At 41.0% G+C, this 17,128-nt stretch overlaps 2 protein-coding genes across 4 annotated transcripts in view; both read right to left on the bottom strand.

Annotated features, from left to right (window-relative positions):
• Window positions 1-13,033, bottom strand: part of LOC309698606 (uncharacterized protein) — a 379,790-nt gene extending 366,757 nt beyond the window's left edge. Inside the window, exon 1 of the mRNA XM_082521165.1 lies at window positions 12,991-13,033. The gene's annotated coding sequence lies outside the window, so the exon portion shown is untranslated. The remainder of the gene's footprint in view (window positions 1-12,990) is intronic.
• Window positions 1-17,128, bottom strand: part of phf14 (PHD finger protein 14) — a 141,065-nt gene that overhangs the window by 89,331 nt on the left and 34,606 nt on the right. For all 3 annotated transcript variants that reach the window (XM_082521162.1, XM_082521163.1, XM_082521164.1), the window contains exon 11: window positions 16,336-16,431. In XM_082521162.1, coding sequence (XP_082377288.1) covers window positions 16,336-16,431 — 96 coding nt within the window. The remainder of the gene's footprint in view (window positions 1-16,335; window positions 16,432-17,128) is intronic.

Raw genomic sequence — 17,128 nt, 5'->3', positions numbered from 1 at the left:
AGGTACATTGAACTGTTGGAGGTTATGTCGTGTATTGGCACATATTTTGGGACAGCCCAAATATTAAACTCTTATGGCTCAACAAAGCTTTAATCAGTATATTTAAGGTAAATAATATTCCTTTAGAATTTTCCACCATATTCTTGGGAAATTCAGATAATTTGCAGGACCTAATAAATAAATATCTTTGGGTTGGGTTGGCCTCTAGAGCCAGACTTTGTTGAAGTCTCTGCTGTTTAGAAATTTGGAGTAACATTCCTTATCTCTTTTGGGCTTTATGATCCCTTTTGGGCTTAGCATCAGGGGAAAAAGTAAACAATGTTAACTATAGCCACCATTAGTTCACGAGGTAGATATAGGGTCTGAATTTAATTGACATGGCCTTTAAGTCTGGTAAGCAATTACCATCTATAATTCTGTGGTTATGTCAACAGACCTGGAGTATATAATCACAGAACCCCCCACCCCTTCCAAAGTCTTTGTTGCAGTCCCGGAGCTTTAAGGTCTGGAGCAGTAGCTCCACTTAGGCATTGGGGACTTATGGATGGAGCCTGGATTCAATCAATAGACAACACTCCTGGACAAAACAGCTATAGTAAATCTCTGATTAAAGTTCTTCCGTGTTGTTTGAGAGGGATCTGGCATCGGTGAGGTAGATTGATGGAAACGGGGGTTTGTGCTGCTGCTTTCGCAGCTGGACATGACTGCCAGCTCTGCATCCCTGCTTCTGTTTCCTCTTCCTCCGCCGCCTGTGTCGCTTGCTGTTCCTGACAACCCACAGAATGCCCAGTGGTCTCACAATCTTAGGTGGGATACTGTGGGTCCAATCCAGATTAACACTTTTGGCTCTATCCTGGCCATTTGTGGCCACTTCACTTTTATTTTTTTCAACCATTTCCATTCTGTTAATGCAAATGGAATGAAACTTCCCAAAGGTCTACATTTTTTTAAAGATTTTTCAATTTTCAACATCAGCTCCTTAATAATGTCAATAATATTCACTATACACCAAATTGTTCCTCTTGGCTCTATCGTGGCCATTTTTGGCCAATTGAAACCCATTATAACCACCTTTTTTGATTCCTTGTTATTGACAGTACTAAATCATACAATTTAGGTAAATTTTCTTTCATTCTAAACTCAACACATGAAAATTTTAGTTTTTAAAGTTTTTTTTACCAAATTACATCATTTACCCATTTTTGGCCAAACAAGCAATTTAATGTAGTATTCCTTTTTTTTTTTTTTTTGCCTGTCCCGTTTGCCATCAGAATTATTGTCTAAAGGCGAAGAAAGATACCCAACGGATTTACTTACAGCCAGGCTACCAGGTCAGTAACCCACATCTGTCAGCACAGACCCTCCCCTCGCCCCAGCCACGAGGAAACAATCACCTAAGAGCCAATAGAGCCCCTAATAGGCCATGACCGCTACCCCGGGTTGAGCCCCCCAAGGAAGATGCTCATGTAATATTCCTAGTTTCTAGTAGCGGCCTTTGATGGCTTATCACACTCCAACAGACCAAAAGAATGACACAATTTTGACATAGGTTTGATCTTAAGGATCTAATAGTTTGTGCTTGTGCATGACATTGCAGCACAAACATGTATTTGCAAGATAGACTGGAATAAATTATGACGCATCAAATATTACACAGGTTGCAGTGAATTTCTGTCGATGCAGACTGTTGAGCTTTGAGGTTCCCAGTCAAACTTTTACTCTTGTATTTTTCATGAAAAGATACCATACCCAAAATATCAACTCCCAAAAAAAAGAAAACCCGATCAAAGGACATTTTGCAGAGTTCAAAGCTGCAGCTGCAGCTGCAGCGCAAACGACAACAAACACTATTTATAAACGTGTCCTGGAGTTTATGCAGGTGCAGACAGGCTTACTTACAGCAGTAGCACTTCCAGATCATTTATTCTGGCAATATGGCAAGAAGGTCATCACTGCTACAAGCACTGTCTATATGATCTGGTCAGAGAGCAAGGACAGCAGCAGTCATCTGTCCTTGAAGAAAAGACACCTGCCCAAGATGAAGAAACTTCCTCTCCAGATGATGAGAGGACAATCTCCAAAGAGGCTGACCACATTACCATGATGAGTACTAGCTAGTGCCGGAATCCTCTTCTGGGGTTTTTGTTTTTGTCTTTTCGTTTTTTTGTTTGTTTGTTTTTTGTTTTTTCTTTTGGGGGGGGGGGGGGGGTCTTTTGCTATTAGATAATATTTAATAAAACTATTTTGTTACAACCGGAAAACCGTGTGGGTCCCACTAACTGAAGAGAGACTGCTCTACAATCCAATACCTACTGGTATCAAACCAGGGCTCACCCTGTATGCAGTTTCCTGCATTAGCAGCCTGAGATCTACTTTTGACTTTTTTAAAACAAAGGCGGTCTTTTAGCTGCTGTGCACCCTTACGAACCTGCACGGGAGGCGAAGGTGTGAGGATTGTAGATGAAGTGGAGATGTGAGCCTTAACCAGAATAAAGCAATACATAGCATGTTGGATGACAACACTGGAAGTTCTCAGGAAGTAAAAAAAGGCATGGGGTTCAGACTCCAACTGACGGAGGAGCTCCAAGGACAACGTCTTTCCTTCGGTCACATTGGCAGAGGAACTCCTCAGATGAAAACTGGCACAGGGGAAACAACCCAGAGCTTCCTCCCCAGCTCCTCCAGTTGCAACAGTGGAAGATTTTGTTGTCTGTCTTTGGCTTCACCAAAACTACCACGGCGATATCCCACATGCTAAAGCAACAGAGGAATGTGCTTCTTTTGACCACAACGCACAAGGAACCAGCAGTTAGTGATGGGGATTAGAGGGAGCCTGGAAGCAAGAAGCAATCCTGGACTACAATAGGCACAAATACAGCTTGGATAACTTAGAGAGGATGCTGGCACCTTGAGTTGTAGAAGGAAAACTAACTGATGGCTGATGGCTCTTTTCTCCAATCTCCTGGATGTCTTGGGATACAATGCCTTTGTCCCACTGGAAACAACTTCACTGAAGTGGGGGAGTCCTCTACAACCTACAAATGAAGAGTGATCCTGGGAGAGCTGGGGCACATGCTGGTGACCTCGACAATTTCCGGACACCCTTGTCCCTGATTCTCAACCATTTCTGCCATTGATATCAAGACACAGTAGTCTGAACCAGAGTGTGACCCACACCCCACCATCAAAATGAGAAGAAGGTGCAAAAGGTGCACCTCCAGGAACAGCAGCCCCTCAGGTTTAGAAAGTGTGCCTACAAAAACCACTCTACTGTGGTTAGCACATCTTGCTGCTAATGAGGATGCATACAGAAGCACACACACTGGAATATAAATTTTGATCATTTTTGTGGTTATTTGGTCATTAAATTGCCTTTCTGGCCACTAGCACACCATGTGTGATTTTCTTTTTGGCCATTCATCCAAAAAAATTAAATAACGTAAAAATAAATAATTGTTACTGTTACTGGTACTGCCCTGCAATGATGATTAAAAAAAAAAAAAAAAGAGGTTTCATCATTCATATGCTAAAAAATGTGAACTTTGAACATTGCTATTTTCACCCAAAAGCGTAGTAATAATATGTAATCTGACTGGTATGCAAGGGTATAATTTCTGAATTTGAATTATAGTTTGGTTTTCATGACTAGGACCAGTGTTAATTTAAAAAAATCAAGTCAATGAAAGTAGAAAAATGTTTTAATATATATTAATTTTATAGCATTTTGTGAACGTAAACAGGAGGTGCCCATTTTTTTGTATTTTTTTGTTTTTCTGTCACTGCACAAAAAACAAAGATGCATAAAATTCATTAATACTTTTAATTATTGCTATGCATCAAACCTCCACCATGGTTAGAAAAGAAATCATTTTGCATGTATTATTTTTTTAAAAAAAAAATAGATTTTATGATTTTATCCCTATGTAAATAATTACAATTATGTGATTTAACTGGCATTTAAAGGGTTAAAATTCTGAATTTGAATGAAATTTTAATTTTCCTGAATAACACTGCTGCCAATTTAAAAAATTAAGTCAATGAAAGTGGATTATTTTTTTTTATATATATATTAATTTTATAGCATTTTGTAAATGTAAACAAGGGGTGGCCATTTTTGGCCACGAACAAGCTGAGAGGGAGTTTTTATGTTTTTGCTCTCCCTGCACAAAAATAATGCATTATAATCAATGTTGATGTGAATCAATTACATGTCGGAAGTGTGATTTTATCATGGTGGAAGCAAAACAGCAAAAGTAAGAGGAAATTCCTGACGATGTTTATGTGAAGCGAAATGTGAATCATAGTTTCGATCTACTTTCTCTGCTGGTTCAATCAATTTTGGTTGGAGGGAGATAAAACCTGCAGCTTCAGAATCTAGCGCAGATACACAAAGCACCTGCCACCTTTTCAAAATCAGTGAGCTGTCGGCTTTCAGCCCCAACGGCGTGTCCGTGTGTATGTGCCGTCAGGTGAGAAAGGCGACAGCTCACTGATTCGGATGCGTTGGGTCCGCGTTTTGTGTTTACGTCTTTGTGCAGAATCTGTGTACCAGCTCTCATTTACTGTTTTAGCTGTTTGGCGGTTGTAGAAATTTTGTGAGGTTTAACCTGAGATTCTGGCGGTTTGGACAAAATAAATTTATATTTAAAAATCGATTCAGGATTTTAATGAATCGATATCACGTTATCCAATCCAGAATCGATTTTAATCGATAATCAAAACCCAACCCTACTGCAAATATATAAAACTGTGAGATTTGAGGTTGTCTTCCACCTAGTACAGTGGACAAACAAACTGGTGTTTAAAGGGTTAAAAATGTAATTTAAGTAATAACTATTTTATATTTATGAAAAGAACTGGAGTTAGTTAAAAAGCTTTGTGGGAAAAAATGGCAAAAAAACAAAAAATTATTAAAATTACAGACCTAATCTGTTGGTGGACACTTTTGGCCACGAACAAGCTGAAAGGGTAGTGATTTTGATCAGACTCAGAAGGTTAAAGTCTGGGTTCGTCCATATGCACCAACATCAGAAACTAACTAATAAATACAAAGAGTGAATAACAGCTCACCAAGTGCTCTATTTGTACAAACAGGTTTCATCGTAGTTGAAGAAGCATTTTAGCTAAACAATTTTACCCACTAACTTGATGCAACAGAAAGCACAGTGAGCATTTATTGAACATCTGTTTGTTTTTGCCTGAGGGTTTGGTCTCAACAATATTAGCTGAAGCAGTCCTTTGCAAGTTTCCTCAAAGCAGAGAAGGGAAAAGGGAACCTGTTGTGTATGGTAGGTGAAAAGCGGCAGCAGATACATTCAAGCCTCCCCTGCATCTCAGGTGTAGTGCTGCCACGCAGGTTAATTAGAAAACTTATCTCGCAGGGATTCAGTCTCTCACTAAACAGACAAGGTTTTCCCCAAGGAAGCTCTAATCTGAGCATTCTCACTCTGCCTGCATCGCTGAAGGAGCATCTCCAGAGGGAAACCTGATAGATGGGAGGGGCAGGTGACCAAAGCACAAGGGCTTGCTGAGGCCATCTCTTTAACTAAAACTAAAGTCTGCCAGGGTGTAAGAACGAGAAAATGTCTCCACTGACAATATAGAGCAGTTTGGTTAACAAGCTTCATCAGACAGATAAAGAAGTTTAAAAGTACACATTTAAACAATGAGTTTGAACAATTTAAATAACAGTTCAGTAAGCTTTTAGGCATCTGGGTTTCTGCCAGACTGTAACCTATCCAAACACAGCGCAAAATGGACACTTGGGTCATATTTGTTCCACTTCAATCATTAATATCACAGCTTATTATTGTCACAGCAATTTATACTTGGTGGTTAAGATAAAGCCATTTTAACCATTGTAGTGGAAAAACACGTAATACATCAAGTATGCATCTTTTTAATCTTGAAAAGATTGAAAATAACTGCACTTAGTAACAACAAGACGTCAAATCCATATGCTTAGTTACGTCATTTGTAAAGATGACCTAAGACTATTGATAACACTTTTAGTTTGTCTTAATTGCAGAACTACGGTCTGCACATGGGTAACTTAAAAAAGTAATTTAATCTAAACGCTAATCATAGCACTCCTGGAATATGACTTCTGATGTTTTTCTTATGAAGTTGCCAGGAGTGCTAAACTTCTAGAGGCGTCAAGAACAAAAGCACTGACTGTGTAGTGGAAGAATGATGACAGTCCCAGTTGGGGACATCCATTTCTGCAAATGCACAGAAGGATGACAGATAGGAGATGAAAATGTGGCAGATAGATGACACAAAGGCATTCACTGCTGTGACTGATGTTGCTACTTAAACAGTGCATGTTCATAATTGGTGATTTATGGCGGTCATTGCAGATTCACTGCCACTCTTGCAAGTTCTTGTACATTCTGCTGCCTCGCCACCATATTAACATCATTTGACAACTTATCTGCTCAGCTCATACTCTCCACGACCACACGTCTAATAAAGCTTTTAATGGATTTACCTGCTGCTTAAACTATATACATAAAATCCTGAATCCTGAGTGGCTCCACCATCCCAGCATTACAGTGATGTAATATTCATTTTCCTCAATAAATTCATGTAAAGAATTTGTGGCATTAGTGGCATTTTCTAATTTCTGATCTGATCTTTTGATATTGTTTAGTATATAAAAGGTACGCAACTGATGAGGCTAAAATTAGCTTTACTTCACTGCAGATCACACGCAGCTCTTCATTTCATTGTCTAAACGTTTAACTAAAACCACATGTGATTTTAATACTTGTGACTTTCTTCACATGAAGAGTAGTAGTGGTGAGGTTTCTCTGGAGCCTTTTCAGAGGTGTGGATATGAGAACTAAAGGCTGTCTGTTAACCGTATGATCAACCTATCCAATATCCACTGCTCTAGGGTCCAGCTAACTTTTCCTTCACAACAAGAGCTGAATAAGCTATTCAGCGACCAGTATTAATCATACAAGTACACCTAATAAGAACCAAATCTCAGACATTTGGCACAACTGTCATTTCAGCGTCTTCTTAGAGAGTTTCTGATATATTGTGATTTTTATCCAAGCAACACAGTCAGCTATCTATTTTCTTCCACTTCAATTCAGCATCAGGGGTGACTTTATAATACGAGCAACTAAGGGCACAATTACCCTGTAATTAAATGTAATTTGGAGGTACTTATGGATACTTACAGATACTTTACAAGAAAAGACACATTGCACTGCAAATAACTTTAAGCACGCTGTAAGTCATAAACTGGGAACAACTAAGCTGTAGTGCCTCTTCACCTCACTGTGCAATACCTTTTGTGCAATACTTTTGTAAATAGTCAACGGTGCAATAGACTCAATACTTGAAATGTGCAATTCACTTGTATTTTTATTTTTATTCCTATTTATTCTATTTATCCCCTTCGTATATTTTATTTATATTGTCTCTGTATTTATATATATGTGTAACTTCTGTCGGTGCTGTGCTTTTTTGGAAATCGAATTTCCCAGAGGAACCCACCCGAGGGATTAATAAAGTTCCATCTAATCTAATCTAAAGTAATTTTAATTATGTCATACTTAAATAAATTTTATCGTAATTTCAGAAAAAACAATCAATATTTCCCCATTTTACATTAAGTACGCTTTTCTTTTTGGGGTGACTTAATCTTGCATAACATCTAGGTGTTTTACAGGAACAGAGACAGAAATTGCACTGTAGGAAATCTTAAACATGACATGAAGCACTACATATAAAAAGCTAAATTACATCATGGAGCGATCCTCTTAAACTGATTTTTAGTTTTAGTGTCGTTATTTTCCTCAGAGTTATCGATTCTGTCAGTAGTTAGCCAAGATAAACTAATGTCAGTCTATTAGCTGCAACCAACCAACCACATGACGTAACGTACAGACAGAAGACAGCGCCACACATGTTCTCAATTTTTAACTTTAAGCAGTTCTTTCTTAAATCCAGCTTCACAGACAGTGTTACAATCTACATCAGATTTTGAGAGCAGGGCTCCATGATTAAATTAGCCTTTATATGTTCGGTATTTCTTGTCCTATTTAAGTACACTGTAAGTCATACTAATTACTGAGTAATTCATTTTTAGTACACCACAGAGAGGGGTGGCAAAAGCAAAGGAAAAGGCTTTTTATCAGCTGCATGCTTAACTGGACACTAAGTAAGGATCGCCTACATATAATGTAGGCAACTCGCTAGAAAGACAGATTGAGCTGCAGCAAGTTAACGTGATGAAAGCTAGAGCTTTAAATGTACTGACAGTACATGGATGGAAAAGAGCCTAGAAAGGTGGAGGTATGTGCTGTGGAGAAGAGGAGTGAAAGACAGAATGCATGTGTTTAAATGAGTGGGAGATAGTTGTAAGAGTAAAGATGCAAGGAGCAGAGGCAGTGACAGCAGATGAGTTTAAATATCTGGGGTCAACCATACAAAGCAACTGACAGCCCCACAAGAGAGGTGGAGAGAGAAGGATAGCAGCTAAAGAGAATATTACGGTTTACAACTTAGTGAGACGTGTTTTGGATGTATGATTTGGAGACGTGGCCCTGACAGAAATATGGGAGGCCCACCTGGAAGTGGCAGAGCTGAAGTTTCTAAGAATTTTATTAGAAGTGATTAGACTAGAAAGAATTGGAAATGAGTGGACATCAGACAGACAGCTCGATATGAGCAGTTTGGAGGACAAAGAGAGGCAAGGCTGAGATGGTTTGAAGAGAAGAGCACAAAAGGAGCACAAGTGCACAAGAGGCATGGTGGATATAATGGAAAAGGATGCTGATACTAGAGCTGTAAAAGGGGAAGACCACAGAGGAATTTCATGGACGTACCGAAGGACACGCAAAAGATGATGGTAGCGGTGGGGTGAGAAAACTTCTAAAAACACTGGCCCAAAGCAGAAGTGCAAAAAGAAGCACACTATGAATGCACATTTATTTTTGCTACTTTCATTTTACAAAGCTATATTTATGGAGATGTAGTACTATCGTGCTGTCTTGTAAAATATTATGCATGTCCAGATGTCTTCATTTTTAATGGGGACACAGTAATTGTGGAACATTTACAAAAAAAGGTTTCTAAAATGCCTCATAAGTTGCTGGAAACTTAAGGTTTTACTCCTCAGCCTTAAAAAGGTGATGGGGTATCGTTGTCCCCTTGCTGGGTGGAGGGACAGGCAGCATGGACACTTACAAATATACATAGATTAGTGTGTAATTATGTTTTCCAACAAAACTGATGCACACTCATAATCTGAGAATTAATCCAGTAAAAATACACCGGGCAGGCACTGGTGTGTGGAAGCCACCATGTTGATCTGCAATTTTGAATAAAATGGACACCACTGTTTCAGATAATCACGTTATGTCTATGTGGCTAGAGACTGGCTGTATATGTTGCACGTAGTAGTATTGTCACAATTACTTGTTGTCAGCAGATGAGATGCTTAAAGAGAAAGACAGCAAGGAATTTAAATATCACTTTCAGTTTGTATGTTTTCTCAGTTAAACCCACTGACCATAGGAATATTTTCAAATTATGAGATTCGCTTTGATATCATGTGCAGGAAAGAAAATTATCAAATCCTGTTGCAGAGATTATTAAAATGTTGAAGAGTTGTATTTACAACTACACTGGCCACTTTATTAGGTATGACTGTTGAACACTATAGTCTAACCAGCCAATTATATGGCAACAGTTCAGCAGACACGGTCAAAACAGCCTACTGAGATTCAAACCAAGAGTCAGGATAGGGAACAAAGGTCATTTCAATGACTGGTTGTTCAGATATAAGGGAATTTTCCCAGACAACCACCTCTATGGTTTACAGAGGATAGTCCAACAAAAAAAAGGAAAAGCAGGAAAAGGTGATGCCAAGTCTTAAATCATCTCAAAATGGTTCTTTGAACATGACAGTCAGTTCACTCACTTCAAACAGCATCAACCAAGTCTTGATCCAATAGACCAGCACCAGGGGCGTGTAGCTAATGAAATAGCCAGTGAGTGCAGTTGTAATGGCTTGTTCGTAAAAGCTGAAAGGTTTTTTTTTTTGTTGTTGTATTTTTTACAGCTTTAATATTTTTGTGTTTCCAAATTATAATCAAAAACATTTATTTTATATCTACTAATGTTCTTAACTGCTTATCCAATTCATAGTTGCTGGAAAGTGGATCCTACGCAAACTGTCATAGGCCAAATAAATTAATTTTGATTTTAATGCTCTAAATCTAATTTCAATCCAATTTTATTTATAAAGCACTTTAAAATACCCAGCACAGGAACAAAGTGCTGTACAGAAACAGCAAAATAAATAAATAAAACACATAAAACATAAAATTAAAACAGCCCTATATTAAAACAAGATAAAACAGCATCGAATCACCTAAAAACAACTGAAATAAAAATAAAAACCAACATCTCACGTGGTGTCAAAGGCCAGGGTAAAGAGGTGGGTTTTCAAGAGTGACTTCAAAACTGTGGAACGAGCTTCCTTTAGAGATTAGACAGGCCAGTTCTGTTTTTGAGCTGCTACAGCAAAAGCACGATCCCCTCTAAATTTACGCCCAGTCCTGGGTACATTCAGGAGCAGCTGATCAGCTGACCTGAGAGAGCGGGTGGGTGTATAAGGCTGTAGCAGCTCAGAGAGATACAATGGGGCTAGGCCATGGAGGGCTTTAAAAGCAAATAAAAGAATTTTAAAATGAATCCTAAAAGAAATGGGCAGCCAGTGAAGCGAAGCTAAAACAGGGAAAATGTGCTCAAACTTTCGAGTGCCAGTTAAAAGACGAGCTGCGGCATTTTGCACCCTCTGTAGATGACTAATATATGATGCGCTGACCCCAATATAAAGTGCGTTACAGTAATCTAGCAGAGTGCTAACAAAGGCGTGGATCACTGTCTCAAAGTGCTGCTGTGAAAGAATTGGGTTTATTTTTGCAGCTGCCTGAGGTGAAAGAAGCTAGATTTTACCACTGCCTTAATTACATTATTAAACTTCAGATCACAGTCCACTTTGACGTAACATACTGGGCCAGGGAATCTACATACACATTGGGGGTCTCAGTGGGGCTACCAAAAACCATCACCTCGGTCTTTTTATCATTGAATTTTAAAAAGTTAACAGACATCCAAGCCTTAATGTCATCGAGACACTGAAGTAATGGCTGTGTAAGGTATCTGCCTTTTTTCTTTAGAGGGACATAGATCTGACAGTCATCAGCATAAAAGTGGAAAGCAATGCCGTGCTTTCTCAGTACAGAACCAAGAGGAAGCAGATATAAAGAGAAGAGGAGGGGGCCTAGAACTGAGCCCTGTGGGACACCACACAAGAGGGGAGCGGAGGACGACACACAGTAACCGAGGCTGACACAAAAAGTTCACCCCGTCAAGTAGGACCTGAACCACTCCAGTGCTGTGCCCCTAATGCCCACCCAGTGCTCCAAACGAGAGAATAAAATGGCATGATCCACGGTATCAAACGCAGCTGTCAAATCTAAAAGCACAAGAACAACACAGTCCCCAGCATCAGTCGCTAAAAATATGTCATTAAAAACTTTTAAAAGGGCTGATTCAGTGCTATGAAAGGGTTTCAAACCAGATTGGAAAACCTCTAACACATTTTGCTTTTCCAGGAAGGCCGTTATTTGGCTGTAAACTACCTTTTCAAGAATTTTGGAAAGAAAAGGTAGTTTGGAGATAGGCCTGTAATTTGCAAGAACCGTAGGATCAGGAGCAGGTTTTTTAATCAGGGGTTTGACTACTGCATGTTTAAAATCTTTAGGGACAACACCTGACATCAGACTATGGTTTACCAGCTCAAGAACCAAAGGACCAACTGTAGGTAACACCTCTTTTGAAAGTCGAGGAGGGACATCATCATTTGGAGACCCTGCAGGCTTAAGATGACCAACAGTCTCCTTTAAAAAGGACAGAGTCACAGGCTCAAACCTGTCAAAGACAGAGCAGGAAACATAGACTGAGAGGTCATGAGCACAAGGAGAGATTTGAGCCCTTGTGGAAGAGACCTTCTCAATAAAAAAGTGTAAAAAATTTTCACAAAAGAAAAACATCTACTACAGACTGCTGTGGAAATCATGTACGTCACTGCTCTCTCTATGCTGCTGCTAAATGGGCAATCACTGTATATCAGACTTTCCCGTTGGTTGACTTCTATCTAAATCTCTCTTTTTTGCAATTTATGTAGCTACTTTGCACTTAATGCATACATATTATTAAAATTTGGACTATGATGTTTGTATTGATGTATTACATGCTGTAATGCTCCCGAAAATGGCACTACAGCATGTAAAAGGCGTCTCACCTGAGACGCCTTTGTTCTCTGGCCCTGGAGGCCGCAAACGCCGACGCAGAGGGAGAAGATCTGGCGTTCTGGTTCGACTGAGACGGCGCACTAACAGACCACCGTTACCCAGTTTATTACTGGCTAATGTGCAGTCTCTGGAGAACAAGCTGTGCGAGCTTCGGGCACGGATCTCATTCCAGCGAGAGATGCGGGACTGCTGCGTGATCTGCCTCACAGAAACCTGGCAATCGGACAAGGTACCGGACTCCGCAATACAACTACCGGGGTTCTCCGTGCATCGCGCGGACAGGTCACAGGATCTTACTGGGAAAAGCAGAGGCGGTGGTGTGTGTTTCATGATCAACAACAGCTGGTGTGATTATGCGAACGTGCACCCGGTCAAATCCTTCTGCTCACCGGACCTGGAGTACCTGATGATTAAGTGCCGGCCATTCTGGCTACCGAGGGAATTTACAGCAGTGATTATTACGGCTGTTTACATTCCCCCACAAGCCGACACTGACCGAGCACTCAGGGAACTGTACAGCGCGATCAGCAGTGAGGAAACCGCACACCCAGAGGCAGCGTTTATCACGACCGGGGACTTTAATAAGGGAAACCTGAAGAAAGTCTCACCCAAACTCCACCAACACATCCTTTTCAACACACGTGGAAACCGGCTACTCGACCACTGCTACACCTCTTTCCGGGATGCGTACAAAGCCCTCCCCCGCGCCCCATTCGGCCAATCAGATTACCGCTCCATCCTGCTCCTGCCCGCCTACAGGCAGAAGCTGAAACAGGAAGCTCCAACCCGGAGGGCGGTGCACTGTTGGACGGACCAATTGGAGTCTGCGCTGCGGGACTGTTTTGATCACGCGGACTGGGAAATGTTTCACGTGGCTGCTAGGGACATTGACGAGTACACAGACTCAGTCTGTGGATTTATCAGGAAATGCGTGGAAGATGTCGTCCCATCCAGAACAGTCAAATCCTTCCCAAATCAAAAACCCTGGATTAACGGAGATGTTCGCGCGGCACGGAGCACCGCCTTTGCCTCCGCGAACACATCGGACTACAAACACGCACATTACCAACTCCGGAAGACGATCAAAGCAGCCAAACGCGAGTACAGGGACAGGGTGGAGCAACAGTTTGACAACCCTCGGAGTATGTGGCAGGGACTAAACACGATCACAGACTTTAGAGGGAAAACCAGCACACCGCAGACCACGGCCTCTCTGTGTGAGGATCTAAACGTATTCTACGCTAGATTCGACACAGCGAACACCATGAGACCGGACAGTGTGCGCACCGCGGATGACGTCAGTGCGCACACTGTGTCTGAGGAGGATGTGCGGAGGTGCTTCAGGAAGGTGAACGCGCGCAAAGCTACTGGTCCGGACGGGATTCCCGGCCGCGTCCTCAGGTCATGCGCGGCTCAGCTGGCTGGAGTGTTCACACACATCTTCAACCTTTCCCTCTCTCTGTCTGTAGTCCCAGCCTGCTTCAAAATGGCCACCATCGTCCCTCTACCCAAATCCTCCACCATCTCCTCATTGAACGACTGGCGACCTGTAGCCCTGACCCCCATCGTAAGCAAATGCTTCGAGAAGCTGGTCAGGGACTTCATCTGCTCTGCACTACCCGACTCACTGGACCCTCTACAGTTCGCATACCGCCACAACAGGTCCACTGATGATGCCATAGCCCTGACACTACACACTGCCCTGTCACACCTGGAGAAGAGAGACACGTATGTGAGAATGCTGTTTGTAGATTACAGCTCAGCATTCAATACCATCGTTCCCTCGAAGCTGGACAGGAAACTGCAGGATCTAGGACTGAGCAGCTCCCTCTGCAGCTGGATCCTTAGCTTCCTGTCTGACAGACGCCAAGTGGTCAGACTGGGCAGCATCACCTCATCCCCCATCACACTGAACACTGGTGCTCCACAGGGGTGTGTACTGAGCCCTCTCCTGTACTCACTCTACACCTACGACTGCACAGCCACTAACAACTCCAACATCATCGTGAAGTTTGCGGACGACACTACAGTGGTGGGTCTTATCACCAATGGTGATGAGACGGCTTATAGGGAGGAGGTCAGCGCCCTGACCCACTGGTGTCAAGACAACCATCTCACCCTCAACGTCGCAAAGACAAAGGAGTTGATAGTGGACTTCCGGAGGTGCAGAGAAGTACACACCCCCATCACCATCAACGGCGCTGCTGTGGAGAGAGTGAGCAGCTTCCGGTTCCTTGGAGTACATCTGGCTGAGGATCTTACGTGGTCAGTACACACAAACAAAACAGTGAAGAAGGCGCAGCAGCGCCTCTTCTTTCTCAGGAGACTGAAAAGATTCGGCATGAGCCCCCGCATCCTCAGGACCTTCTATCACTGTGCCATTGAGAGCATCCTCACTGGATGCATCACCACCTGGTATGGCAACAGCACCGCCTACAACTGCAAAGCTCTCCAGCGAGTAGTGCGGTGCTCTGAACGGATAATTGGAGGTGAGCTTCCCTCCCTCCAAGACATCTACAGGAAGCGGTGCCTGAGGAAAGCGGGGAGGATCATCAAGGACTCCAGTCACCCCAGCCATAAACTGTTCAGACTACTTCCATCAGGAAGCATCCGGTCCCGTACCAGCAGACTGAGAGACAGCTTCTTCCATCAGGCCATCAGACTGCTGAACACGTCATAGACACCTCAGCTTCACTACTGGAACTTTAACATTATGCACTCCATACTGTACAGTAATGCCACTTGTTTTGCACATGTCTCACTCTGTATATTTTTATATATTTTATTTATTGTTTACTCTATTTAATTTGTAAAATATGTGTACACACACACACACACACACACACACACACACGTAGAAAAATATTTAGTATACACATCCAGAAATGCATATACTATTATATATTGTACATATATTTATTAGTTTCAGATGTAGCCATTCTTGTATTTTGCTTGTTTACATTATTGTATTTTGCACAACTCTGTTGCTTGTGAAGCTCGCACACAAGAATTTCACTCACATGTGCTGTACCAATGTACCTGCACATGTGATGTGACAATAAAAGTGATTTGATTTGATTTGATTAAAAAATGTAAAGATAAGCTCTGGCGGACTTGGTTCTATGGTAGTTCTTGAAGGGTTAATGAATCAAGGGTACAGAATTGGAGGAACCAAGAAGAATGAGTTGAGTATAGTTTGACTTATCTGACTGTTTTGCTTCACTTAATGCGCCTTATAGTCCGGTGCGCCTTGTGGTGCGAAAAATACAGTAATCATAAGGAACTGAATTGTCAGAAATAATTATTCAAGTTCAAGTCCATTTTAAACGAGCAAGACAAAGGAGCAAGTGATTGTTTCAAGAGCAACATTAAAAACAATCTGCTATTGCATATTATTCACTTATATTTGGTTTTTTACTTGTTATATTGTTGTGTGTTGTATTTGTTGCACCTTTCTCCCAGGTCTCCCTTGGAAAAGAGATTTTAATTTCAATGAGAATTTTTACTTGGATAAATAAAGGATAATAAATGAAAACTTCTACTGTTGTATGTAAAGCTGGATATCACTCAGGAAGGAGAAAGCTTTAGTGAGCTATCCGATTGGTTGGCATGACCCTGAAAAAAAATATGCTGACAGTCTGAGGTTTTTGGACACTTACCCACAATTAAGACACAACTGCCACATTGAAAAGAAAAAAAAACTCCATAGTCTTTCAGAGCCTAAGTATTGTTTTGTATTGTGCTATATTGTTAAAGCTCATTTTTATGGGTTAAGAAATTGTTTCATGTTCTTGTTTTTAATTCAAATGAAATCAAAACAACTTATTATTACAGGCTCAGATGACTTTGAATAAAAGTATGATATGGATAACCCATTCACCTAAATCAATACTTCAATCAAAAGAGTAAATCATTAACAAGATGCTTCCTGAGACTTTGTTTAAACAACAGCTAATACATGTGTTGGAAAAAAACAATGGTTGAACAAACGTACCTGGCCCAGGATGCCGCCGAGCAGACTCCACGTGGCTTGGCCTTCACTTCGCAGCTTTCCATTTGCATTCAGCAGTTCCTCCAGAAACTCACAGAGCTGGAGGGAGACAAATGGAAACAAACTGTGGCCCTGATCATATAACATGTGATAATTTTTTTCCCTTTCTAATAAACCTAAAGAATAACTGTTTTGAGTAAGAGGAAAAAAGTTGAATCCATAAGCATTTACCATTCACAAGGATGAAACAACAATATAAACATCGGTCTCAACCTGTGTGTTAGCTGGGTCAGGAATAGAATCCTTTTTTATTGTCACTGTACATGTACAACGAAATTGCTTCACTCCAACTGTTCAGGTAGAAAATATAAATAGTACGACAGCAGGAATATTTAACAAACTTGAGAAACATAAAAACATGAGAGCTATATACAAACAGGAGGAAGGCACAGTATAGAAAAGGCGCACATAAAAAGAACAGGTTGTGGTACGAGGCTAACCTAACTAAGGTCAAATTCAATTTTTTCAAATTTCAAAAACAGACCAACTTGTCTCTTATTCGTCTCAAACTAGGGAATGTAAAACATTTGATCTTCCATCCATCAGTAACCTAAAGAGTAATGATCATTTTGATTGGTTTTTTTCATTTTAAAGGTTATCAACCTAACTAAACAATTCTCCTAGAAACTAGTCAAAGGAGCTTGCAAAGAAAAGCGTCTGGACTTCTTTAAGTTGCTTGAAGACGTTTCACCTCTCATCCAAGAAGCTTCTTCAGTTCTAAGGTCAAATGGTGGAG

This window comes from Aulonocara stuartgranti (assembly GCF_965226115.1).
Source record: "Aulonocara stuartgranti genome assembly, chromosome: 22".
Classification (NCBI taxonomy): Eukaryota; Metazoa; Chordata; class Actinopteri; order Cichliformes; family Cichlidae; genus Aulonocara; species Aulonocara stuartgranti.
Note: the sequence above shows the minus strand (reverse complement) of the source record. Positions and strands in the feature narration are given on the sequence as shown.